The sequence below is a fragment of the Megachile rotundata genome, chromosome 8 (genome assembly GCF_050947335.1).
Source record: "Megachile rotundata isolate GNS110a chromosome 8, iyMegRotu1, whole genome shotgun sequence".
Classification (NCBI taxonomy): Eukaryota; Metazoa; Arthropoda; class Insecta; order Hymenoptera; family Megachilidae; genus Megachile; species Megachile rotundata.
Window position 1 is genome coordinate 16,364,875 of NC_134990.1, and position 24,343 is coordinate 16,389,217.

At 42.7% G+C, this 24,343-nt stretch overlaps 8 protein-coding genes and 1 non-coding gene across 12 annotated transcripts; 1 reads left to right on the plus strand and 8 right to left on the minus strand.

Moving 5' to 3' along the window:
• The first annotated feature begins 388 nt into the window (after positions 1–388).
• TRNAI-UAU (transfer RNA isoleucine (anticodon UAU)) lies at positions 389–481 on the plus strand. The gene is given in 2 exon segments: positions 389–426; positions 446–481. It is a non-coding gene; the product is annotated as a tRNA-Ile (tRNA).
• A 145-nt stretch (positions 482–626) lies between these two features.
• Positions 627–2,409, minus strand: LOC143265068 (uncharacterized). The gene is made up of 4 exons (XM_076534972.1): positions 1,649–2,409; positions 1,327–1,551; positions 980–1,255; positions 627–900 (listed from the first exon to the last, which is right to left on the minus strand). The coding sequence occupies exons 1-4, from the start codon at positions 1,701–1,703 to the stop codon at positions 668–670; spliced, it is 789 nt and encodes a 262-aa protein (XP_076391087.1). The 5' UTR covers positions 1,704–2,409; the 3' UTR covers positions 627–667.
• A 112-nt stretch (positions 2,410–2,521) lies between these two features.
• mRpS34 (mitochondrial ribosomal protein S34) lies at positions 2,522–3,679 on the minus strand. The gene is made up of 2 exons (XM_003702712.3): positions 3,370–3,679; positions 2,522–3,294 (listed from the first exon to the last, which is right to left on the minus strand). The coding sequence occupies exons 1-2, from the start codon at positions 3,556–3,558 to the stop codon at positions 2,899–2,901; spliced, it is 585 nt and encodes a 194-aa protein (XP_003702760.1). The 5' UTR covers positions 3,559–3,679; the 3' UTR covers positions 2,522–2,898.
• A 2,935-nt stretch (positions 3,680–6,614) lies between these two features.
• On the minus strand, positions 6,615–11,619 carry LOC100876014 (uncharacterized). 4 transcript variants are annotated; one of them, XM_076534940.1, is made up of 8 exons: positions 11,449–11,619; positions 10,665–10,902; positions 10,423–10,551; positions 9,171–10,361; positions 8,181–8,882; positions 7,847–8,018; positions 7,423–7,780; positions 6,615–7,318 (listed from the first exon to the last, which is right to left on the minus strand). In XM_076534940.1, exons 2-8 carry the CDS (start codon positions 10,899–10,901, stop codon positions 6,958–6,960), a joined length of 3,150 nt encoding a protein of 1,049 aa, XP_076391055.1. In that variant the 5' UTR covers position 10,902; positions 11,449–11,619; the 3' UTR covers positions 6,615–6,957. The 4 variants fall into 4 exon arrangements, with proteins under 4 accessions (XP_076391055.1, XP_076391053.1, XP_076391054.1 ...); XM_076534938.1 differs by having other exon boundaries at positions 10,423–10,593; positions 11,449–11,617; XM_076534939.1 differs by lacking the exon at positions 11,449–11,619 and adding an exon at positions 10,964–11,096 and having other exon boundaries at positions 10,423–10,593.
• A 1,683-nt stretch (positions 11,620–13,302) lies between these two features.
• Positions 13,303–14,197, minus strand: LOC105662364 (uncharacterized). The gene is made up of 3 exons (XM_012284067.2): positions 14,040–14,197; positions 13,661–13,966; positions 13,303–13,571 (listed from the first exon to the last, which is right to left on the minus strand). Exons 1-3 carry the CDS (start codon positions 14,049–14,051, stop codon positions 13,467–13,469), a joined length of 423 nt encoding a protein of 140 aa, XP_012139457.2. The 5' UTR covers positions 14,052–14,197; the 3' UTR covers positions 13,303–13,466.
• An 856-nt stretch (positions 14,198–15,053) lies between these two features.
• On the minus strand, positions 15,054–15,653 carry LOC105662365 (uncharacterized). Its single transcript, XM_012284068.2, has one exon. It carries the CDS (start codon positions 15,557–15,559, stop codon positions 15,221–15,223), a length of 339 nt encoding a protein of 112 aa, XP_012139458.1. The 5' UTR covers positions 15,560–15,653; the 3' UTR covers positions 15,054–15,220.
• Positions 15,654–17,570: 1,917 nt separating this feature from the next.
• Positions 17,571–20,157, minus strand: LOC100877880 (tubulin beta chain). The gene is made up of 5 exons (XM_003702711.3): positions 19,891–20,157; positions 19,357–19,821; positions 18,997–19,301; positions 18,639–18,936; positions 17,571–18,158 (listed from the first exon to the last, which is right to left on the minus strand). Exons 1-5 carry the CDS (start codon positions 19,945–19,947, stop codon positions 17,940–17,942), a joined length of 1,344 nt encoding a protein of 447 aa, XP_003702759.1. The 5' UTR covers positions 19,948–20,157; the 3' UTR covers positions 17,571–17,939.
• Positions 20,158–20,268: 111 nt separating this feature from the next.
• Positions 20,269–21,029, minus strand: LOC100877767 (uncharacterized). Its single transcript, XM_003702710.3, has 2 exons — positions 20,872–21,029; positions 20,269–20,801 (listed from the first exon to the last, which is right to left on the minus strand). Exons 1-2 carry the CDS (start codon positions 20,890–20,892, stop codon positions 20,559–20,561), a joined length of 264 nt encoding a protein of 87 aa, XP_003702758.2. The 5' UTR covers positions 20,893–21,029; the 3' UTR covers positions 20,269–20,558.
• A 1,413-nt stretch (positions 21,030–22,442) lies between these two features.
• Positions 22,443–24,311, minus strand: LOC100877651 (uncharacterized). Its single transcript, XM_003702709.3, has 2 exons — positions 22,964–24,311; positions 22,443–22,856 (listed from the first exon to the last, which is right to left on the minus strand). The coding sequence occupies exons 1-2, from the start codon at positions 22,976–22,978 to the stop codon at positions 22,518–22,520; spliced, it is 354 nt and encodes a 117-aa protein (XP_003702757.1). The 5' UTR covers positions 22,979–24,311; the 3' UTR covers positions 22,443–22,517.
• Between the last annotated feature and the right edge of the window lie 32 nt (positions 24,312–24,343).

Genomic DNA, 24,343 nt, shown 5'->3' on the forward strand with positions numbered 1-24,343 from the left:
GAAACAGGAATGTATGCGTAAATCATAAATCGCGAGGTAACATTCAATGATAGAATATTATACAGTACTATCATATTTATACAACGTTTAACTTCTACAATAATTAAAAAGTTATTTCTTATATTTTTGAGATATCGTTGACGTGGACAAGACATTGAGGATGAGTGACCATATTTTGCATTTGTCTATTAATTTACTATGATACTTTTATTTGTAACAAATCTTGTTTTATCCAATAAGCAATATATTATGATATCCACATAGTATATTTATTCTCTTTGACGTGTTATTATAAACAAATTTTATGATATAGTACGCGTGGCATCTTCTTTTTTTAATTTAATGATCGAGTGACTGAAAACCGTTATTGGGAAAAGACTTTCCAACGGCTCCAGTGGCGCAATTGGTTAGCGCACGGTACTTATAAGACAGTGAATCGTGAGCAATGCCGGGGTTGTGAGTTCGAGCCTCACCTGGAGCATTTTTTTTTTCTTCCGAAATTACATGTTACATTTCATCAACAACAGTTCCCCGAATGTTAGTTATAGCTCTAATATATATTAGGATACTGTCTTTCAAAGATTAATGAATTTCTCATTATTAAATAAAATAAGAATAAGACAGGATTATGTATGAGTTCAATTGTATTTGTAATGTCGACTACAATTTACGAGAAATGAATCGGCAAATACCAAGCATCTAATTCTGCACAAAGTTTCAGACCCAGCGTGAATATTGTGATAGACGCTAATGTGCTGGTGACGAAAGGATCGCGCCTTAAAGCACGGAGAACACAGGAAAGAGAACAAGTGCAGACATCCTCGAAGTAACGAGCACCCTTGTTCAATAAATAAGAATCTATAATGCACTGCGTTTCTTCAAGTTTGCGTAATCTGCTTTCTATAAGAATCGTATCAATTATATTAGTAATATCAACAGATAATAAATTCTCGTTTTCCCTTAATACAAGAATACTTGCTTCCTGATATGCGTCGGGGACAGGACTGTTCGCATTCATCTCGAAACGCGGCAAATTCTGTTGACTTATCTGCAAGTTCTCGCTTTAATGTTTCTTTGTCCCTTTTCTCTTTGTCTAATTTACTCGCGCTACTTGCTCTATCCGTTCTATCCATTCCATCGATCGTATCTACGCCACTTGCTCTATCAGTTCTATCCACACTAATTCCATTTGCTTTATCTACTTTTGCCTGGTCCAAGAGTTTTGAGATGTCTGTTTTAACTGACGGATCGTACCCTGTGTAATCGTTATATTTTAGATATGCATATTAAATCAATAATTTTTAGATATATTTTTTTTTCTAGTACCGTCCGCTTGTGTTCCAGATGTTCTTATTCTTCTTACCAGTTTACCGTCTACTCTCCCTTCCGTGTATCGGGGATCGGACGGATCGATCGAACTTCTCTGATCTTCATCGCGCTTAGCATCCACCGTTGCACTTATAATCTTTTCGTCCGCGGTCCCGATCAAAGTGCTTACTTTGAGATCGGATCTCGTTGCTAATTCTTTCAAAACCCATGGTGATTCGGTAGCTGGAAGCTTTGTTGATTATCTTTGAGCAGTGGTTTGCGCATAAATAAGTCAAATGAACGTATTTTTTATCAAGGATATAATCGATATTGGTCGTACCTAGTTTCCTTAGCTGAGCTTTTACTACGGGGCACCGCGGATTACATTTAGGCATTTAAGTGAATTTTAATAATCAGTCAAAACATTATCCATGATCTTCCATCTGAAATACCGATAATCTTTTTCGGATGTCTGACGGCTCGTTAACGCGTGACTGATAGGTTGACAAACGACTTTCGTGTTTCAATTATCCTGTTATTCCCTCCCTAAATTGTATTACGAAATATTCGAATAGAAGCTGACTCTTACACACAGATGTGTTCTGAATTATCGAATGAAATTCGCAAAGCAAGAATTTGCGAAGGACAATGTTCCAACAGCGAAATCTTGAATTCGGTTAGTTGCGAAAATTTCGAAGAATGCAGAAGAACGCCGATCATTGACGAAGATGATCAATTACCCTCGCATTACTTGGAGAAAAATATCTTTTATTTGTTATTACCGGCGGTAGAGGAAACCCTTAAAGAGGCATCACGATGGAACGCGCTTCGTGTATACTTTGACTATTTTTTATTTAAGCACCTCAAAATATATGTCCTAAAACAGGTTTTTTATTTTAGATACAAAAATGTCGATTCAATGGCCTGGATTACATCGCGGAATTGTTATGGAATTTTAATCCGCGACGGTCGAAGATACATTCGCCGTTGTTGAATGTTTTTGAAATACCAGCGTTTAAAGAATATTTGCTCCAACAGTAAGTTTAGAGAAAAATAATACCTCGCTTATACATTTATTTCCTTTATCTTTAGCCCTAGACCGTACTATCCAAAATCGTGGTTGTGGTCTGAAGGACACGCAGCTTTGCGCATACAGAGATATGTACGTGGATGGTTGGTCCGGAAACGCGAAGACGTTCAAGAGATGAGGCAATTTTGGAAGGTAGATATACTTTATTTTACATTATTTTACATTGCATCGCGTTATATCCCGTTATATACATGTGTCTCTTTAAACAGAATATCGCTGGGAAAAAATTGGATCAGTTGCCAGGATCACCAGGTATACTTTGTCTTGTGTCTGTAGCATTAATGTGGTTACCAAAAACTATTTTTGCAGGTGAAATGGAAGATCCAAATTTAATCCGTTGTGAAAAGTATCGTTCAATGTTTCTCAAGTACAAAACAACACGAACAAAAGCTAACTCTGATTCAAAAAGACTTCATCAATGAAAAGTTGAATTTCTAGTGCACAATCATGTCTTGTAAAATTGTCTTATACACAAAACCTTATATTAATGATGAATATATTCATGATGAATCATCGTATTTAATGTCTGCATAAAGATGTGGAGTTGCTGGAGTTCCCAGGCTCATCACTACATCAACATTAGGTGTTTCACCTTCTTCGGCCACTTTATAATTTTTTATACCTTTCAGATTATATATTGCTGGCATGTGCAATACTGGAGTTGTGTTCTTTTTTTTTGCTTCACGAATCAACATTTCTTTCAAGAGTGGTGGAAATTCTACAGTGCGTGGAAGGATTTTCACTGGTGGTTGAATGTGATTCAAGTACCGATGTTCCTCATCTTTAGGTATTAGCATATAATCTGGTTTGTAGCTTACCGAATCTATTTGCCTTGGAGTTGGTTGAGTTTTACCGCGAAAAGTACTTTCAACGAGTACTCGTACTTTCCGCGGATCCTAAAATATGAAAATTTATTTTAAAAAAGTCATACTTGTAGTTGATCGCGTAACAATACATAAAAAACAACATACATGTGGATGCTTAGACGTATCTGGCAGTGCAGCAACTTTTAATATCCTCATGTAACATGGTTCTGGATATCTTTGAAATGTATATCGTATTACCATTCTACCTACACCATGGTTTTTTAAATTTGCTAAAATTTCCCATAAAGGTTTGCCTTTTAAAGTGGTTGTTCGGCCAATGTATTTTATCGGCATGTCTTTTTTATTGCAAATCACTTAAAGTTTCGAACACAATCAAATTTCTCGATTTGATTACAACCTAACCTCTTTTTCACTATTAGTTAATATAAACATCCGTCTGAACATAGTGGCATCGTGTGATACATTTCGATTATACGGTACAGCAACATACTACATTATCGATATGGGATAAAGATGCGAGCGGAAGTGTCAGTACAGATGAGATACACAGGCGCTATTGTCGATGCTCTATGTTAATAAAGATATGAATTTTGTTGATTTACTAAACGTGAGTCAATCTCCAAAATGTATAAAGTTCTTAAAGATGCGGTATGAATGCAATCGATCGGTGTAAGATGTGTTACATGTTCAGTAGTACAAGTCAGCGATCGGTGAGTCATATCTATTACAGCCATTCCGGTTCCTATCATATCGTAGAACATTGTAGAAAACGATATCGAACATTTTCATTCATGAAAATATTTTTTTCTTGGAATAAAAATATCAACGTTTGCTTAATGCGCGACTCGGGGTTTCAAAATCGTGCATTAAACGCGCTTAAATTAAAAAATTGATGATTCCTAAATCCATGGTTCTAAATTGAAGGGGTCATATTAAAACCTTTGACTTTCTTGTACGATCGGTAATTCAGTATTGATTTCCATTGTATGTATCGGTAGTTTATATTTTATATTCGTAAGATATTAGTAAAATTACCAACCAGTGAAGGATGATAACTACTAAAATGTGATAGGAAATCGATGAGCTACAGTGCGAATGTATACGGATGAGTGTGTTGCGATTAATGTAGAGGATGCTGAACGAATATGAATTAATATAAAAATTAAACAGATGTAAAGATAAAAGCTACAAAAGCAGGATCGGGATAAAAAGTTGGCATATCGTCCAGTAGACGAGTACAGGTTAGAATAAAATATGCTTATAATTTAGGCGCGAACTTGTCAGTACATATACTCTTCCCGCCAATTGCAAATATATGATTACATCTATGCAACTACATATGTATTTATATTTACGTAAATTAACAATTAAATTAAATTGAGACTTATGGCATGCATACATGTAACTCGATTCGGTATACATAGAATACTATTTGTGTATGCTTATTTAACTCATAATAATACCTACTCCGTAAGCCAAATTACGTTGCGAATTTATCGAAGTAAAACATAACCGTGTTCCATAAGGAATCGAATACTGATATAGAATTGCATATTATGTACGTAACCTACTGAAATACTAAATATGACTGCCTATATAAGCGCTCGTAATTACTGATGTAACACATTCTATATATGTAAGTTATAATACGTTTAGGTGAACATTGTAGTAATTAATTAATTTTCGGCTTATGACTATCTAATAGTGTTATTACTATAATTTAATAATGTGAATTGTGAATACAAGTAAGAATCAAATCTCCCTCATTTACTATATATGTATAGAAATAATAAATGTTTAACTGTATTTAAAATTTCGTACTCCTTACGATGTACGGTACAGTGAAGATCTGGAACCTTCCCCCACCACTACATCCCAAATCGCGAGTTGAAGATTGCGGGGCGCGGGGAGAGTGACATTAGTTCCGTGGACGCCCTTGTAATAAGACATGTTGACAGCTGCGCGTTATTTCAGGTAAGGAAATTTTATATTAACTTTTTAAATATTTTTACTTGTTACCATTGCTTTCATTTATTTATTGTTACATCACTTATACATTACCAATATATTTTTAAACACGAATTTATATAGAATCACGAAAAAGTCGATGTTAATTATTGCATCTTTCTGCTCGTATTTTTTCTCAATCGACATTCCTTTTTTGACAAAATTTCAGATTGTTTCTACATATTTCTGTCAAAATTACTTCTTCAATGATAAAATAGTTATGATATTCGATGAAATTTACTTCAAATTTACATTTTTAATTTGTTATAGACACTTGTTTGAAGTTCGGAAGAATGACGCGGGGTAGGTGACGCTACGACGCCATTACAGTTGGCGGTTACAATTTAAACGCTGGTGCACGGAAAGGAGAAGCCTTCTGGTTTGTTCTAGAAGCCAGGTGAATGTATTTATGCATTTTTGTCTCGTTTTTTGTAAGTGATCATTAAGTGCGCGGTACAGTGCTATTTAATTAATCAGTATCAAAGTGTAAAAAAGTATAAAATAAAATAATTTATTTCACTTTTTATACGAACATAAAATGGCGTCATTAATGCAAAATAGAAGCATCAGATACATTCATCGTTTCGAGAATTTGCCTAAACTATTGAAAGATTAATTATTGTAAATTATTATTGAAAGAAAAATATGTGTTCCTTCAATTCCTTCCTCTCCCCTTTTATTTTCAGCAAATTTTGTGGCCGCGCGCAATGCGGTTGTAGAGTCAGTGTTTGTTGCGTAGTAATTTTTGTTGTCGAAGCAAAATGGCTTCTAGTAGTGTTACGTATATTTAATAAAGAAACGTGAAACTAGAGTCAGTGTTGCTATATTTTCTAAATTAATATTTGGAGCATCGCGGCTCTCTAATTATTTTTCTCAAAAGTAGAGTCGATCTTTTTCGTATGGTAGTCTTTTATATTTCTTTTTTTTTTTCACACTACGCGTTATCGGTGTAGAATCATTTCATCGCTGGCGGACTCAAAGGATCTTGGACCACTCTTCAGGAGTAAATAAAGTAAGTATTTTCTTTCATTACTCAATTCTAAATTGCTGTTTTAAGGAACAGATTTTACAACTTCTACGTTATTTTACAGATTCTTTGCAACTTTATCTCCTGTGGATTCTTCAGACGAGTTGGGCAGTGAGTTACCACGGCGTCATCCTGTAGCAGTTGCAGTAGCGGCAGCAACCCCATTCCTGGTTAAAACAGCCCTGGTGCTCTGCGATCGGTGAGTCGCATGGTTTTGGGTTCCCTGGGTGACTGGTTACGTAGTTTTTAACGAACATAGTGACCTCGAGTACCTGTCGTACTCATGAATGGTCACTTCATCATGTATTACGTATCTGAAGGTTTTATTATAAGAGAGGTTTCATAGAAAAGGCAATTATCAAGATCACACATTATTTATTAAAATTAGTCATGTAACAAACAGATTGCAAATAAAATGCATTACTCAACGATCCGAATATACTTCGAATCACGTTCAACAAGAATCCTTAATTCGTAATGTGCCTTCTACGTAAATTAGGAAAGATACAGAAATAGAAAGATAGATACATTGAAATTAAATTACTTGTCATTTACATATATACTTATAGGGTATCGCAAATAGATACGCGTTATAATACATCGTAAGAAACAGTGGTTTTCGGGGACGGTCTTAAATAATGAAATCGAAATAGAAACCAGACGAATGGAACGGTTCGAGAATAAATTGCTTTGTATCGTTAATAACGATTCAGGATTTGTTGGATCCAGTCGAAATAGTAAGAAACGCGAGAATAAACGCCGGGAACACCTGCTTGTCCGCAACCAATGCCCCAAGACACAATTCCTGCCAATTGCCAACGACCGTTTCGTTCGCAAACCATTGGACCACCTCCGTCTCCTTTACACGCGTCTTTCCCTTCCTCTCCACCGGCGCAAATGAATCCGGGGTGAAGGTTAAATCCTGGACCTAATCTCGTCCTTCTCATTTGTTGCTCGCAAATTTGATTGCTAACTATAGGCACGTCCACTTCCTTCAAAATGTTTTGGTATTTTCCAAAGTCTCCAAACGCATCTTTTCCCCAACCGGTTGTCCAGCATCTGTTCCAAATTCGAAGCGTGAAATCAATAACAAGAACCGTAACAAATGTGTTGAAGAAAAATGAAAGTTATTAAGGAGAAAGTAAAATGGAAGGTGGTTTTACCTGTTTCTCGTGAAATCTTCGCGCTTGTTCGGTAAACACGCAGGGCTGATATGCGGATTCTTTTGGAAATCAACGTCGTGGTCGATTCTCAATATCGCGATATCGTTGTAGAGAGTGCCAGCATAAAATTCTGGATGCACAAGAACGCTCGCTACGTCTCGTTCAATGTACGGATAAAATTCAACGTCATGGTTCACGTCCCACTCTCCGAGTCGGACGCGAAGATCGTGAGGCGCGTAAGTTTTCACGCAGTGAGCCGCCGTGAGGATGTGTCGGGAAGAAATTAGAGTACCTCCGCACACGTAAACGCTTTCCGTTGGGTCTTTCTTCAGAATTGCAACTTGCCACGGGTATTCACCTGTGATTGAATATTCCTCAGAACTGTTCTAAGATTGAGGAGAATAAAATGAGAGAAAATACTTACCGAATTCAGCGTCGCCATCGACGTACGAGGGAGTTTTGATTCTTCCATTGATACCCTGAGTGTATCTAACTCCGCATTGGCCAGGTTGTGGTTTCCTTATCGGTTGTCTTCTCGGACAGCAGACGTAGCCGGGTCCGCAAGCTCGAGGAGCACCAGGGACCGTGTACTGTCTCTGTTAAGAAAGCAGAATTCTCGGTGAACGTTTTGAAAGCATAGAAATCGTGTTAATGGTACTGTTATAACACGATCTTGGATTCCTCGAACTGCTCACGCGATCGACACTCTCGAAATTGAAATTAGTTCTCCTTTCGAACTTCATCGAAGTTTCGCTTACCTGCGTCGCATTTACTGATACTTGCAACCACGACTCTGATCGTGGTTGCGGCTGCGTATCACGCTTTCTTCTGTTCGGAAACGATACCTTTCCACTAGTACCTTCTTTTGGAACCGTTTGTCCGTTCATTTTGATGGACGCTTTGTTGCTACGTGCGGAACCGTAATTATACGAACGATCCTCGTAATCGTAATCGTAATCATCATCGCCGCCTCGATAATAATCGGAGTATTCGTGATGGTGAGGAGGGTAAGGTTCGTGATGACCATACTCTTGAGGAGGATAATGAGGTTTTGCGTAGTACGGTTTTTCGTAAAGTTCAACAGGTTTCGAGGGATAGTAATGTGGCGCGTAGTTAGTCCCGTAATGATCGAACAGACCTTGCTTCTTATGGGAAAGCAGATAACCAAGTTTCTGCACGATATTTTGATTAGGCGTTACGTGGAAATTGACAAACGGTTTTACCACCTTATCGCCGTACTCGTCTTTGGTGAATTGCACGGCTAGTAGAGGATTCACGGAAACCAGGCCGAAATTTATACCTTGACTGCCCGGACCGTACCCTGTGTATGGATTTACCAGGACATTGCCACTGTGAGGACCTATCGGGTACGAACCACCGGTTTGCGGTAGACCGAAACTGATCCCCCAGGTTGGTTTGACGTTTAATTTCGAAGAGTCCAGATCGCTAGCATCGAGTCTCTGCAACCAGAGAGCCGAACAGTCACGCAGATAGAGATCCGAGTCTTTCCTTGGTGTAGTACATTTCGTACTCGATACGAAGATTCAACGGAACCGACAAAAGACCGCGTTCTAACCCGGACCTGCCTTCTGACGTCTACTATTCGACTTTGCACGTATTCGCGGAACCGTGTGCACGTAACGTAGTAAACGGCCGCGGTTAGGAGAGAAAGCCGCGAGAGAAACGTCGATGATCGCATTCGCGACATCACCGCGACTTTTACGAAGATAAAATTCTAGTAGTCTTACCCCTTCTCCGTTAGCCTTTTTCCTGCCCTCGATGCTCGCAGATTCCTCATTGATTCCTCTCTTGGTCCTAACGTTTGCTAGTGATTCGGTCTCTTGCTGTCCAGTCGTTTCCGCAGAATCGCTCTCGCTACTCTTCGCCACGCGAACGATGGTAGATGTCTCGTTTGTCGCGTTTTCGGATTCGATGTCCTTGTTCAGGTTGCGGGGATCAAGGGGCAGAAATAGATCGTCCTTGCGACCGGCGTGTTCACCGGAACATTGGTCATACGGAACGCAAACGCAGTCCGAAGCGAAACCAACCGAAAGATCGTTTCCAAAGTTACCATTTCCGTAAGAGTTGAAGTAATTGTTGCTGTTAGCGGATCCAGCAGCGGTGTAATCATTGAATCCGGATTGTACGGTATTCGAGGGTGCGTAGTTGCCAGGGGAAAAGTATTTGCCAGTCTTCTGAGCGTCCGCTTTACCGAAGGCTGGTTTCTCGTATACGGGATACTGATCGGCGTAGTTGTTCGTCGATACGGAACCGCTCAAACCGTTTCCGTCGTTGCTCGTCCCTTTCACTTTGAACGCCTTTTTGTAGTCGTCGAAATCTTGGAATCCGGCCCCGTAAACTCCGTGCCCGGCATTAGAAACTTCGTCAAAAGTTGTCCCTATAGATCCGTAGCTCGAGCCCTGACTCGGAACAAACGAAGATCCACTGGCGATCCCTTGAGCCCCTTCCGAATGATGATAATGATGATGAACGTGCTGCTGTACACCTTCGGAACCGACGGAAGGTCGTAGCGCGATTTGCTTTTTGTCGATGAATCGATCGCTACTCTCGTAGTTGAAGCCTTCGCTCGCTCCTCCTAATTCGAACACTGGTTTCGGGCCGAAGGACGAAATCGGGCCGGGTTTCTTGTACGCAGGGTAAGAACCAATTAAACCAGGCGAAGGAGGGAAATGCGAAATTGAAGGAGGATGTGGCGCGCCGCCAGATCCGTAGATCACTTCCGGAGGTGGTCCCGAAGAGATAAAGCCAGGGGAAAGTGGTCCGGGTTTTATGGAGGGTCCATAAGGTCGTTTAACCGGGATGGCTGGCAGCGGTCTTCCTACAGGCTTAATCGTGACGGGTTGGGCGTAAATTATATCCTGAGGATGTATACCGCGATGAGGAGAGTAGTACGGTCGACGTCCCTCAACGTTTTCGCACTGTACAAATTAAACTGTCTTTATAAATTCCGTTTTAAATATTCGGTCTATTTATACGTACGTTCATTAGTCCCAGTGAGCACAGTTTGTCTCTGATGTAAGAGCGAGCGATCGTGTCGTTTCCTAACTGAAGCGCGTTCTTCACGTCGGGATCCGAATATATTTGATCGTAGCCCTCGATGTTACGACCCTGTCGATTAGAAACGAGAATTTCCTCGATCACAGATTCCACCTAAAAAGGAGTTCTAACTTTGAATCGGTGATCATTTTATAGCGAACACTAGATATCGTATTTTTATTTACCGATGGTTGAGCATCGACAAGACCCGCGTTAGCGTTGGGGTTCACTTCAGAAGCAATTGGTTTTTCGTAAATTTCTCTTTTGTTCTCGGATCCACTTGTTACCGCCGGATCCTCGCTCTGCCACGACCACTCAGATTTCCCTGCCTCCGATGGCAAAGAGGACGGCACATCTATGGGAACCATAGTCGCGATACTGTTCCCGGCTACGCCGAGTAATAATAACATCCACAGCTTCATCCTGGAACAAAATCGATTCATTGAAAATTAGATCGAATTATTAGAGGTTTCGCGTATTCTACCTTCTATTTTAGAAATTTGCATTAGAAAAGTTGTCTATCACGGCAAAGAAATCGCTTGGCACGATACGGCTATCGCGTAAAAGCGACTGTCAGTGAATCGTATGAACAATAGGGACCGACCGACAAACCGGCAAACGAAAGCGAGAGGATGTTGGAGAAAGTCGCTAAACTGGTCTCTGCGCGATACCTTGAGTCTCGTATACACGCCTACACTAACGCACTTCTTCCAAGGAGATGGTCTTTCAAAAATTTTCGAACCCGGTGAAAGTTGTTACGTAATGTTTGCGCGACACCGGCCGATCGCTTTTCGTCCGCTGAATATTAGATTGACAAACGAGCGGGGAACTAAATAAAGATTAGGAGCACACGTTGCATAATAATTAAATAAACGAGAATCGAATAAACGTATAGATAAGAAAGATTTGAAAATTTGGGAAAGTTTAGATTGATTAGAAAAGTGAAAAAGGAAAGGAGTGAATTCTTACCTTATTCGTTCTGGATGTGACACCGTTAGCTTACTATTATAATTGAAGATCTGTATACCCAGTGAACTGACGACGGATGTCTGCGATGTGTCGAGTTTCGCTCTCTAACCAAACGCTTTCTCCATGAACGAGGTTACTCTGTGCGTTCACCGGTGCCATTCGTATCTTATATAGACGTCCCTTTCGGAGATGCTGAGAACACACTACAAGAACTTTCGGTGGGGTAGGCTAATGACTCATCGCGCTGCCTGCCGGACATCCGTTTTGGATAGGTTCCTCGATTACTTGTCTTTTCATGCTTTCTTGGATCTTCTTTTGGTAACGCGATACGACTCGTAAACATCTTTTGTACTATCAAATTACTTTTATTATTTCTGGCGATAATACTTTTTGATCCCTTTGCAAAATTGACTTCGTTTTAGCGACGGAAGATTTGTGCAACGTTAGAATGGTTTTAAGTTCAATTTGTTATTAATAAATTTATTCTCTTCGCTAAATATCTAGGCTACGTTTTAGCAACGGAAGATATGTGCAACATTAGCGAAGTACAACAGTTTCAAATTCAATTTGTTATTAATAAATCTACTCTCTTCGCTAAGTACCTGTGGGGGTGCATTATTAAAAATTGGCAAAAGTGGCATACGTTTGAGATGATATTGAATGGTCGAGATGAGACGAGTTTGATAACAGGGTAACAATGTATAATGTGAATTTAGGAATTAAAATATATGTTAACGACCGTAATATCGAAAGACGGGTGACGCGAGGTAGGCTACGTAGGTGCGTATGAATGTACGCAACAGACGCAAGCAAATTGTGTAACCTGGGATTTTTGTTAATAGACTTACGTAAGGGCTACCACGAAACGTCCTCGTTTAAGAATACCCGCTGTTAGATATACACGAGTTGGGCTAGTCAACTATTTGAATATCAATAGTCAACATGTAAATGAACCTGAACTACACGTGACAAATTTATCAATCAATCGAGTTTTTCGTCTTAATAGATTAAATTTTCTTTCAATAACACTGTTATGTGATCGAAAATAATTCCTCTTATTTGGAACTTGACACCCTTGTTTTGACGAATCCTACTTCGAAGTTGACAGTGATGCGGTTACACGAAACTCAATTTCTCCTCGATCGTCTGTATAATAAGATTACTATATTAATGATTGGTTGAAGATCAAAGCGTTCCACATTTAGGCAGCTTAAAAATTTTGGACGCGTCCAAGGATTTTCAGGGAAATCAATAGTTGTCTTTGAACGCCTCCTCGACGACCATTTTCGTCGTAGATCGTCCCATTTCAAGATCCGGGTGAAAGTGTTTCTTAACTTTTTAAAACGTCTGTTTAATCGTAGCTGCCGTATAATAACAAAGGAAATCCTTTCATCGAAATACTTTTTATTAATTTGCTAATGCCGAAAAGCCGGATTAGTAGATTAAGCGACGAATAAAAGCGAAACGTTGAGAAACGGATACAACGGTGTGTTGCACTGGCAGGTATTCGGTTGCGTAATCTGGATTTTCCACCCTCTCTCGTAACCCTCCGGGTTTTACGCGCTCTGGATTACGCGATTTAGAACTGTGGTGAAATCGCCGACCAATCTTTTTCGAGCCGAAGTCAAGAAACTCGGCGGAAACTGAAATACGTCGAACAATGATAAATATTATGCATCGAGAACGACGATGCACCGCTGATTACGCATCCTATTTATTATTCTTCGTGCGTCGTTCACCTATACCAAAGTTTCGCAGCGCGGAGAAAGCAGGATCTACAATAATTTCACTTTCGATTTCGTTGCAAGGTCAAAAAATGAACAGGAAGAGATCAAATAATGTTTTTTCAAAAAATTTATCTTATGAAGAAATTGTTTATTGGAAAATGATTAACGTTACGTCGTTGGACGGACGAATTTATCGATACACGATACATGAAAATGGACGGTGAGAAGTCGGTGTCGTACAGGTTCGTCGATTTACCGCCTGAAGACGGTGTTGCTTCACGATCCGAGACGTCAGTAGATAATGCGATACCCGTGCTGCTCGATCGAGTAAGTGGACGGCGCTGCTGCTAGTTCGAGAGGGCCCAGAGCTGGAACGGCGTAAGCGTACGGCGAGACCTAAAAACGAAAGAAAGTTACTTGGAGCGCACAGGTGGAAACCCGGAGGAATCGAGCGATGTCTCGGTCGGTCGAAGAATCGTACAGACCTGCAGAGGCGAGAGAATGGGCGCCGCGGCTATCGGTGACACCAGGGGTGGTGCCACCCACTGCGTCAATTTCGTGGTCGAAGCTGGAGTCCTTAGTTCGGATATCGTAGACAGAGCTTTGCCGGACGAGGCAGAAGGTCGTACCATAGGCGACGATGACGGAGGCAATCCCGACGACGACGTCAAACGATCGTCCAACGTTGCGGGCTTTGACGACGGTGCAGATATTTCCGAGGATCCACTGCTAGCAACCGGTGGCAAGGTTGGAGCCGCGCTCGCGCTCGCAAGTACAAGAACAAAAAGAATCTGCAAAGATATTATTTCTTTGAAGATATTGTCACGTTGAGCTTTTGCAGAAACGTTCGAAGAGTTTACTCACGAATCTGAACATGGCGGATACGAGATTTCTGCCCGTACACTTTGAAATGCTCCTTTATTTCTGGACGAGGATCGACTCGAAGCTCTCGTACTTATAGAGATCCCAAGGGTGCCGTAAAAAGAAAACCCGTCCCGTTTGCGAGTAGGGACCGCCAGTTCCTATGCATCGTTATATTCTCCTTCGACTTTAGAGGGCGGGACTTATCGCGTATCTTTGTTTTACCTTGGATCGTTGCTCCTGTTTGGAAATCTTTGCAGCACGCGAAACTATATTTTTCGAAGCAATGCTGCTGCTGATTAGTCAAATGGATAAAATATCTTTGGGTGGGTTCGAGGGAGGCTTGAATTTATGCAACATGGAAATGTCTGCGTTTCAAATTTGTCTATCTATTTATGAAAAAATCATTATTTGATTTTTTTTAGTCGTCAGATTATTTATTACGCTAGATTGAATTTATATTAAATGCATCTTTTTTGTGGATCTTTCATTTTGAGATTTTTTAGAATCTCTAACATGATCTATTTGTGTTAAACGTTGTTTAATTGATCAAACTATGACCTATTTCCTCTTCCTAGGATTAGTAGGCCGACAAGTAAATAACAATATTACCTTCGATAAATTATGTGAAACTAAAATAAAAGCGAGGAAGAGGGGAAATAGTTTTTTTAGCGGACCGTGTCGGTAACCCTGGTAGAAGGGACGAAGGCGTACCTGCTCGGACGACAAAAATCGCCGGTGATCGTAACCGGTTCGCAGGGTTGATCTAGGTACTTCGCTCGCCCCATCCTTGTACTCCAAGGTCAAACACATTACCCAGCAGAGGCAAATTTCTCGAATCTTCGACCATCGATTCGTTTGACGAGGTTTACTTTTCTCGACCAGATACGAATGCGAGATCATTCGGAATTGTAAACCGGTTCAAATTTGAACTCGTTCAAAAAACTAGTTCGTAACAAATTCAACATATGATAGTAAGGATAGGTGATAGAAAAGATGGTAAAGAAAAAACATCGGTTTTGAGTTGAAAATGAGCAAAGTTTATTGTTGATGATTAACCGACAGCGTCGATTCTCGTGGCGCTAACGGCGATGGGTGAACCGATCGTGGGAACGACGTCGTCGGAAGAGCACGGTCGACTAGAGCGGCTGGAGAAGCGGACCCGTTGGTTGATTGAACATGGTTCAGTACGTGTACGAAGCGACGACTGGGGCGTGTGCGATGACAGCGGGGGCGGCAGCGACCAGAGGAGCGGCGGTTTTGACGACGGCGGCGGTGGCCAAAGGTGCAGCGGCGATGTAAGGAGCAGCGGCGACCACGGGGCTCTTCACCGAGACTTTGTAGGTGTTGGCGTAGCTGGTGGCAACGGGAACGGTGTGGGCTACCGCGACCGCCGGTGCCGCAGCGACGACCGGAGCGTGGTACGCGGCCGGTGCCAAGTAGCCTGGAGCTGGTTCTGGCGCTGGTGCCGGAGCAGCCAAGGCACAGGCGAACAAAGCGAACAGAGCGACGAATTTGTACATGGTTGCGACGTGGGTTGTCGTTGCTTGACAGTTGAAGAACTGATGAACTTAACAGCTGAGATCGCTGAGAGTCGAATGATGCTCGGCTAACCGATCCGCTGCCCTTTTATTCCGCCACGCTGACCTCTCCCACCATAACGCGCGATCTTCGATTACACGCGGCTCTATTTCGCTCCATTCCGTTCCATTCCACGGTGTTCGGTTTGTTTCGTTCGGGACAGGACTATCCGACCACTTCCCACTACCTTCGCGGCTGGACGCGTTCAGGGTCTCATCGCGTTTCTTTTCGTCTCCACGCAGGGAGAACATTGTCAAGGACTACGCTGGTCGGCTGGATCCGCGTGCAACGTACCCGAAAGACCCCGGCGTCTCCCTTTTTACTTTACGGCCCGGTCATTCACGATATGGTCCTTATGACCTTAAACACGCGATCGATGCTTCTCTTCCGTCGTTTACCCTTCGACTGCCTAGAAATCCCGAGAAGGAGAAATCCCTATCGATAGTGTCGACTTTATTGGCTGTAAGAATTCTATCTAGAAATCGATGCGACAAGGGACTATCGGATCGGCCGGTTATAGGATTTGTCGGCGTCGTCTGTAACGAGCAAACGCCCCTCATATACGTAATTGGAGATAACTCCGGTTAGTTAACCGACCGTTCGTTAATATGTACGAATCCTATCCCGTAATCCGGTCTCTATTTCCATGCTAACGTAACGTGGCCGGGCTGGTCGAAGTTAATACCGATACCGATAACGTTACGTTAACCTGTGTGTTTACTTCTTTCAGCGAATCGATTGAGTAACAATTGGTAAGCCTCGTTCAAACGCCCACTCCGTGGTGTATGGAAGGTGCGTCGCGACGCATACCGACGCGATTCACCTAGAGAGGTCAGTTGGCAAATTAGGGACGAACGAAAGACACGTCGTTGTGACATTGTTTGCGAAACTTGGCTGACTCGAGTTTGCGTTTCGCGACAGTTGGTACCGCGGCGCCTGTACTTTCCGGAACCTGTCTACCTTGTCTAAATTTCTCTCCTCTCTCTCGCTCTGATCTTTTTTGTCAAGGTTTGACCGCGTATTTCATAGCAAGGTCGTATTTCGTAAATCCGCTTCGTACCCCGTTGATCAACAACCGACTTCGTCCTCCAAGAGTACCATATTTTTCATTTTTTCCTTCGTTCCGATCTGACCTTCGTTATACTTCTTTCTGTATCGGTCGGTTGTTGGGAGTGGACGATCGACGGAGGTCGATCCACAACTAAAAAAATATGAAAGATCGACGATAGCTGTTCGGGCTTAGCAACGCCCAAATCCGGAAGGCCTTGGCCTGTCCGATATCGCAGACTTTCAGATTACGACAACGAGACAGTGATTCCGTGCCTCCCTGCTTCGTCGAAAGCTGGCCAGTTCTCTCGGAAGCGGGATGATTTGCTATAAAAGAGCTCGACGTGGTCGAGAGTCGAATCGTTCGAGAATCGCGAGCAAGCGATGGACGATGACCAAGCGGTTCGCTATACCCTTTGGATTATTTTGATCGTTCGTAACTCGTTATGAACCGCGATTAACGTATCAGATCACTATGCGATTGAACACCGTAACTCAAATTTCTGTAAATAGGTTCGTCGCGAAAAAGAGGGATGAAAGGATAGGATCGCGAAGCAAGAAACCGAAAAGATGAGCAAACGCGATAACCGCGAAGCGAGTTGTCTTGAATCCGTTCATGCCTCGCCAGTCGCGAACGGTGTAATTTCTGAGAGACCTCGACCGATCGAATGTGGAACGCGCATTTGTTGAAGAACGGTGTACCGAGCGTAACGATATCGTTGACAGGCCGTTGTTTTATTCTCTCATACGATTCACGGTCCTTCGATGTATGCTTTCCCCGTAGCTGACATATCAACAGTTTCTAGGAGCGATTCAGCGAGCATGTAAACGCGCGTGAAACCGCGTCTAAAACGTGGGAACAGTATTCGTTCTGGGATCGCGTTTCGAATCGATGAATCATCGAAGTCTTGAAATAAGAGTACGTTTATTCGATGAAAACCTAATGTTTAAAGATTTTACAATTCGCATGGTACACTTACGCGAGTAAGCTTCGAGGAAAGATAACAGCAATAAGTTACAAACGTAATTGGTACATTTCTGACGATACGATAACGTTGATGAACGGACTAAGAGATTAGGCGGATCGAGTGAAAAAGAAAAAGGGTAGTATCGAGCGCTATAAAGTATCACGGTCGGTTAAAGCGTACGAGAAAAGAGGCTGTGTTGAACTTAACGCAAAGGGGATAGTCACGCGATACGCGCGAATTTATCACAGTGAAATGAAACTCCTATTAGGTTTATTTCGGACAAAACAATTGTTTTCTTAAGTTAGTCTCAAGGGTTTTCACCCTCGCCCTCTTCTTCCTCGTCGAATTCGCCCTCCTCCTCCGCGGTAGCTTCCTGGTATTGCTGGTACTCCGAAACTAAGTCGTTCATATTGCTTTCAGCCTCCGTAAACTCCATTTCGTCCATGCCCTCGCCGGTGTACCAATGTAGAAAAGCTTTTCGCCTGAACATCGCCGTGAACTGTTCCGAAACTCTCTTGAACAATTCCTGGAAATTCACTCAATATAACAGTTGCTTTATTACGCAATTATTAATCACGAAACGTCTAGTTTTAAACCTCTTTTAGGTCTCTTGATTCTGACAAACGACCTTTCAGATTACACCACATGATCCAAAGATGTGCTTAACTGGATAAAAAGCTGAAAAAGTTGACGAAAAGACGAAAGGTCGAGGGTCAACTTAAGGAAATTCGTTTTAGATAGTACCATGAATTTAGAGGTTAGATTAACGGGTCACTGAGTTAGGTTATTTTAAAAATTAAACCCTAAAATGTTATGTGCTCAGATGACATTTTTAATACGGTTGATACTATTTAAACAGGACCTAGACCTTTTATATAAATCTTGTTTTAAATAACCGATGTTAGTCTCTTTTGAAAACACCATTGAATCATGTGTCTTTGTATTCCATAACTGTATGTGTATGTTCATGCACGGATTCGCTAATATTTTATAAAGCACGATTTACCTGAATGGCCGTTGAGTTACCAATAAAAGTGGCAGACATCTTCAGACCTCGGGGAGGAATGTCGCAGACGGCCGTCTTAACGTTACTGGGTATCCAGTCAACGAAATAGCTACTATTTTTATTTTGAATATTGAGCATTTGTTCGTCCACTTCTTTCATCGACATCCTGCCTCGAAAGACGGCTGCCACGGTCAGATAACGACCGTGACGCGGATCGCAAGCCGCCATCATATTCTTTGCATCGAACATTTGCTGCGTGAGTTCCGGGACCGTGAGAGCCCTGTACTGCTGCGAACCTCTGTACAGAAACGTTAAAAGTACAGTGACAAAGACAAACATGAGAATTACAGAGTTTTACCTGGAAGTTAGTGGCGCAAAACCGGGGATGAAGAAATGTAATCGTGGGAAGGGCACCATGTTTACTGCGAGCTTTCGTAGATCAGCGTTCAATTGGCCTGGGAATCTTAGACAAGTGGTGACGCCGCTGAGAGTAGCGCTTACCAGGTGATTCAGATCGCCGTAGGTTGGCGTGGTCAACTTCAACGTGCGGAAACAAATGTCGTACAACGCTTCGTTGTCGATGCAGTAAGATTCGTCCGTGTTCTCGACCAGTTGATGCACGGATAAGGTGCAGTTGTACGGCTCGACCACGGTGTCGGACACCTGTGACGTTAAAAGACGTGAAACGAAAAGGATAAAGAGGAACAAGGAACCGTACCTTTGGCGAAGGAACCACGCTGAACGTCATCATGATCCTATCAGGGTACTCCTCGCGAATCTTGGAAATTAGCAACGTTCCCATACCCGCCCCGGTTCCACCACCGAGGGAATGAGTTAACTGAAAACCCTGCAGGCAGTCGCAACTTTCGGCTTCCTTCCTCACTACGTCCAGAACGGAATCGACGAGCTCCGCGCCTTCGGTGTAGTGGCCTTTGGCCCAGTTATTCCCGGCGCCACTTTGTCCAAAAACAAAATTATCCGGTCGGAATATTTGACCGAACGGTCCAGAGCGTACCGCGTCCATCGTGCCGGGTTCCAGGTCGACCAGGATCGCTCTGGGGACATATTTCCCTCCCGATGCTTCATTATAATAAACGTTTATACGTTCAAGTTGTAAGTCTGAGTCACCGTGATAAGTGCCAGTAGGATCGATACCGTGTTCGTCAGAGATCACTTCCCAAAACTGGCAAGAAAAGATTGAATAATATATGTAATATAATTAATAACGATCAATTGTTTCTTGGTAACGTACCTTTGCCCCTATCTGATTGCCGCATTGACCGGCCTGCAGATGAGCGATTTCACGCATCTTCCTAGTTTCTGTCGAAAACTATACTTTTTCGTCTGCGCTAGTTTCTTTCCTAAAGTTAAATTATTCTTTCGCTATCTTCGCTTTCACTCCGACTACTCACGAATCGTGCTAAAAATTCTTTTGAAGCAACAAATTCGTACCGCACGCACGCGTGAACGTAGAAAAGCTCGAAATCGACTGGATTAACTAACAGATCGTGTTTTGTTTCACGGTTGCCATGGATCTTTTGTCTTGCGATCAACCGTTGAAACCTTGTCCCGCTCGATGGATCGAGTATCGATTACTTAGGGCTATTTGCATTGAATACGATACAGTGTCTTGCGTGTGAAAAATGATTTATTGTAACTTTTTACAAAAAGGAAATCGGAGAAAACATTGACAATTAATCGGGGATAGAGAAAACAAAGAGGACGAAGAGGGAAACATCCATAATGGTTGTAGGTTCTCGATGGTATTCCAGATCAGTGACGTTCGTTCAGAATCCACTGGGCACCGGTGGAGAGGTGGTATCGAAGGTTAGGTTGTTTCGTGGCTGGACGGTCATTGGTTTGAACGCAACCGGATGTTTCTCGATTGTCCTCGAATGGTAACGCCAGAAGGTACAGTTTTCAGCGTCTGCCAGCGATGACTGGGAGGCTGGAGTACGCGAGCGGAGCAGCAGCGTGGGCAACTACGGGGCTTGCGATGTATGGTGCAGCGTATGCGTGATTAATGGCATGTGCGTTGTAGCTGGACGCATAGGTTCCGACAGTCAAAGCCGCCGGGACCGAAGCGTACGCTGCTGGAACAGCTGGAACCGCTGCGTGCAAGACTCCGGCCGAGCAAGCGGCGATCATACAGGCGAAGAAAACCTGTGACACACGAAAATATTATAGTCAAATCGATTGCTGCCCCTTTCGGGTTTGCTGTAGATCAACTTACCAGGAATTTCATGGCAGACATTTTGCGGTTGGAGATTTCGAAGGTAGTTCGAATGAAACGCTAGTGAATACTGAACTGACTTGTGGATTATCTAGACCTCTTTTATACTCGATTTCGTCCGGGATACACTCCCACTACGAAGTTCGCGACACTGGTTTGTAGCACGATGCGACAGGAACACGCGCTTCTGCATACCAGATTACCTTTACTCGATTTAAGCCACGCCCGCGATTACCACCGTTGACCCTACCTCCCGCGGTCGACTTTAACCTTCTCCTTTTTTTTGTAACAGTGCCCCTTGTGTTGCGTCGTTCGACGTCACGATGTCGATCACCGCGTTTGACCATGATCGAACATCTATTTCGAACGCTCTTTGTTCGAGCCTTTGTGCCTCTTACTTCCTGTTCGGGGCTGTATCGTTAAATGGGCTTTCTTAACGGTATCATAAGTTGGGGTGAACCACGTAACGCAGCTTTGTTCTAATATCGATCTTATTTTGCTAATTCAGTAAAATGGGAAGAGATAACATTTGTTATAACTGCCGATTAATTGAATTATTTGCAACCGAGCTACCTGCCTCAGAGTAGCAAGATTGATAATTTTTTTTGTAACGTTTTAGTTTACAGAACGTAGAAAAAATTAGGCTAGGGATTCTCATCGATATTCTTCTGTAGTCTTGTACCGATTGAACATTTCACATATTGTTAGTATTAATTCGTAAAGATATCTGACGGTTAGAGTAAAGGAGCTTGTTCATTTTCATGCACGAAAGACAGTCTGAAATCAACGTAATCGCAATTAAAACGTTAAGGTCGTCCGAGACTCGGTTTCAACGAGTAATATATGTAGGGTGCGGCTCGTGCACGTTCTAAATACGAAACGCGCTCGTTTTGCGTTTGCGACAGCGATTGGGACATCGTAAGTTTCGAAGATAGTTCATCGAGCGTGACTCGAATTTTCACGCAAATCGTTGTCTCATTGTCTGGTTCATCAGCTTGCTTCTCATTTCAACGCATCAGAGAAAGTTCTTCATGGATCATCGATAGTGCCCCCTGAGCTAACTCTTGAATAAGTTCAACCTAGCATGGCGCAATAACGAAACCTTGACGAGTAGTACGAGAAGGAGGCGATGCAAGGGAAAATAGTTGAAACGTATCGCTTTCGTATCTACGTGGTATGACGAGATAACGTTCGTTAAATAGCGAAATGAGTGAACCTTCTTGGGAATTAGCGAGTAAAGCTGAAATGTAAATGTATTTCATTGAATTGAACGATCCAAGGAGATCCAAGGTACCTCGCGATTATACTTTTCCTCGATGTAGTCGATAAGATATTCCACGCTGTAATCTTTTGTGGTTCTAACAATGGTACGAAGGAAATGAGTGTTTTTATAAAGAATACGTAGACCGTAACGATTGTGCATTGATTAAGAGCCGACAAAGTTTCTGCGGTACCATCGATTTATAAGTAGTACCTTCGCAGAACTAGTATCAATTTTGATCTACTCCACGAAGTAAGAGGATAAACAAGGTTTAGGAAGATTGTTGGAAGAGAAAACATTGTTTGATTTTAGGTTAATTTGCAATTTATTCCATAAAAACAAGAAACTTAGCGTAAAGATTGAGGTAAGGGGTTATTCAGGGTGATCAGACGGCATAGTGGGCGAAGGCAGCGTATGGCAGGGGTGCAGCGGGTGCGGCAGCTAGGGTATACGGTGCGTGTAGAGCTGCGGGTGCTGCAACGGCCGCGGTTAGGGCAGCGGGTACATGTGCAGCAGGTACAGCGGCAGGTACAGCAGCAGGGACAGCAGCGTATGCAGCAAGTGGTGCGGCGGCGAAAGTGTTATAATTCCTAGCGACGACCTGGCTGCTTCTAGCGGTGACAATGGGTGCTGGTAGAGCTGCTACATGTGCTGGAGCAGCGACCAGAGGTGCAGGTGCCAATACGCCGGCAGACGCCACGGCGGCCATGAAGAGGACGATACACTGCAAATTCAATGCAAATGGTCAAACCGAAATTGAAGTAATTGCGTCGAGAACAGAACGAAAGAACAATTGTTCTTTGCATTCAGACTGTTATTCGCATCACTTACCGCTAACTTGAACATGTTGAACTTGTGGACGATTCGACTTTGCAGCGACGAGTGCAGATCGTTCGTAGCGTCCAGGTTTTATACCGATGACCACCGCTCTTCGAACAAGGGAACTTACGAAAAGTGGATGCGTCGCTTACGAAAGTTTTGACCCTCCCTCTCCGTGCGTATCAATTGGATTTGTCGTGGTCGCATTGGAATGCCGAACGCGCGAGCCGACCGCGTTTTCACGCGCCCCCTCGACGCGCGTAAGTTCCTCCTCGTTCAGCGTATTTTCAAACCGCTCGCGTTTCGTGGGTACAACCCGTGGCTAATCGATCGATCGATTTCGATGACCTTGATATCGAAAGAGAAGCACAGCACGGACAACTTCCATGAGTATCGTGAAATTACGTAAGCCACCATGCCGAGCAATTGTATAACCCTCTCAACTACGTGCCTGTCCGGTTGATACGCATAACAAGATTATAACGACGGCCCACTGATTACGCGGATCGTTCCGCTTCCCACACGATCTATCTCCAACTACTTCGTTTAGTTTTTCATCGCTTCTGACCCAATCTGCCTATTTCTTACCTCGCACTTGTTTCATCTACGCATTTGACCACATTAGCGAGTTTCTATTTGCATAGTTTCTCGTTATCCAAGCGGATCCTTTTCGTCCGGTTAGAACACTTTTTGCCGCGTTGATTCGATCATTCGACTTTAATCGATTCTTTCCGTGCCTCTCACTTGCCTGATCTGGTCATTCGCATCCCTTCTTCTGTCCTCCTGTCTTTCTCTTTCTATCTTTTTCTGCTGTACCACAAGGCCGCACAGCTTCAAGGCAAGACGAACGCTTTTTTCTCAAGTTCAAGTTCGTCGAGTCTGGCTCGAGGGAACGTCGTTTCCCCTTCAACGCGTGTGCCTTGTGATTTAGCTCCTAGGGTATTCACACGTTGTTGCATTTACTAATTTAATCGATACTTGAATATTCGGTGATTAACATAGTACTGATCGACGACGTTCTTTAAATTTCAAACATTTTTTTCAACACTAGGAAACGTCGTGAATTAACAATTATTCCGAATACGTTGAAAAACGTTTCGCACGCGACGACAATAATTTGACGATTTCCGGTTGATCGGTTTTTTCGAAACGACTCTGTGCAAGGACTCGATACCACAGAAAAAGGAAGAAACCTGTTCACTTCATAAAAAAAGCTATCCCAACACGGTCTCGAAAAATGGCGCGAATTGTTGAGATAGGACCAGTCCCATTCTAGTCGATCTCGAAGAAACCCGGGATTCGCTGTTCGTAGGCTGCTGCGAGGGAAAACGCTTCTCGACAGCCACAAAGGGCGAAGTCGATTGGTCGAGCGTTCGATAAAAAATTCGTTGT

Excerpts from the sequence above, each read along its gene's own strand:
- LOC100877767 (XM_003702710.3), bottom strand. The coding sequence starts at position 20,892 with ATGTCTGCCATGAAATTCCTG. Across the intron at positions 20,802-20,871 it reads TGTCTGCCATGAAATTCCTG|GTTTTCTTCGCCTGTATGAT; the intron begins GTAAGTTGATCT and ends CGTGTGTCACAG.
- mRpS34 (XM_003702712.3), bottom strand. The coding sequence starts at position 3,558 with ATGCCGATAAAATACATTGGCCGAACAACCACTTTAAAAGGCAAACCT. Across the intron at positions 3,295-3,369 it reads ATACGTCTAAGCATCCACAT|GATCCGCGGAAAGTACGAGT; the intron begins GTATGTTGTTTT and ends TTCATATTTTAG.
- LOC100876014 (XM_076534938.1), bottom strand. The coding sequence starts at position 10,901 with ATGAAGCTGTGGATGTTATTATTACTCGGCGTAGCCGGGAACAGTATC. Across the intron at positions 10,594-10,664 it reads TTGTCGATGCTCAACCATCG|GTGGAATCTGTGATCGAGGA; the intron begins GTAAATAAAAAT and ends ACTCCTTTTTAG. Across the intron at positions 10,362-10,422 it reads GCTCACTGGGACTAATGAAC|TGCGAAAACGTTGAGGGACG; the intron begins GTACGTATAAAT and ends TAATTTGTACAG.
- LOC143265068 (XM_076534972.1), bottom strand. The coding sequence starts at position 1,703 with ATGCCTAAATGTAATCCGCGGTGCCCCGTAGTAAAAGCTCAGCTAAGG. Across the intron at positions 1,256-1,326 it reads ATCTGGAACACAAGCGGACG|GGTACGATCCGTCAGTTAAA; the intron begins GTACTAGAAAAA and ends ACGATTACACAG. Across the intron at positions 901-979 it reads TCCCCGACGCATATCAGGAA|AAAGCAGATTACGCAAACTT; the intron begins GCAAGTATTCTT and ends CGATTCTTATAG.
- LOC100877880 (XM_003702711.3), bottom strand. The coding sequence starts at position 19,947 with ATGCGTGAAATCGCTCATCTGCAGGCCGGTCAATGCGGCAATCAGATA. Across the intron at positions 19,822-19,890 it reads GCAATCAGATAGGGGCAAAG|TTTTGGGAAGTGATCTCTGA; the intron begins GTACGTTACCAA and ends TTTTCTTGCCAG. Across the intron at positions 18,937-18,996 it reads TTTGCGCCACTAACTTCCAG|AGGTTCGCAGCAGTACAGGG; the intron begins GTAAAACTCTGT and ends GTTTCTGTACAG.
- LOC105662364 (XM_012284067.2), bottom strand. Across the intron at positions 13,572-13,660 it reads CCATTCTCTCGCCTCTGCAG|GTCTCGCCGTACGCTTACGC; the intron begins GTCTGTACGATT and ends TTTCGTTTTTAG.
- LOC105662365 (XM_012284068.2), bottom strand. The coding sequence starts at position 15,559 with ATGTACAAATTCGTCGCTCTGTTCGCTTTGTTCGCCTGTGCCTTGGCT.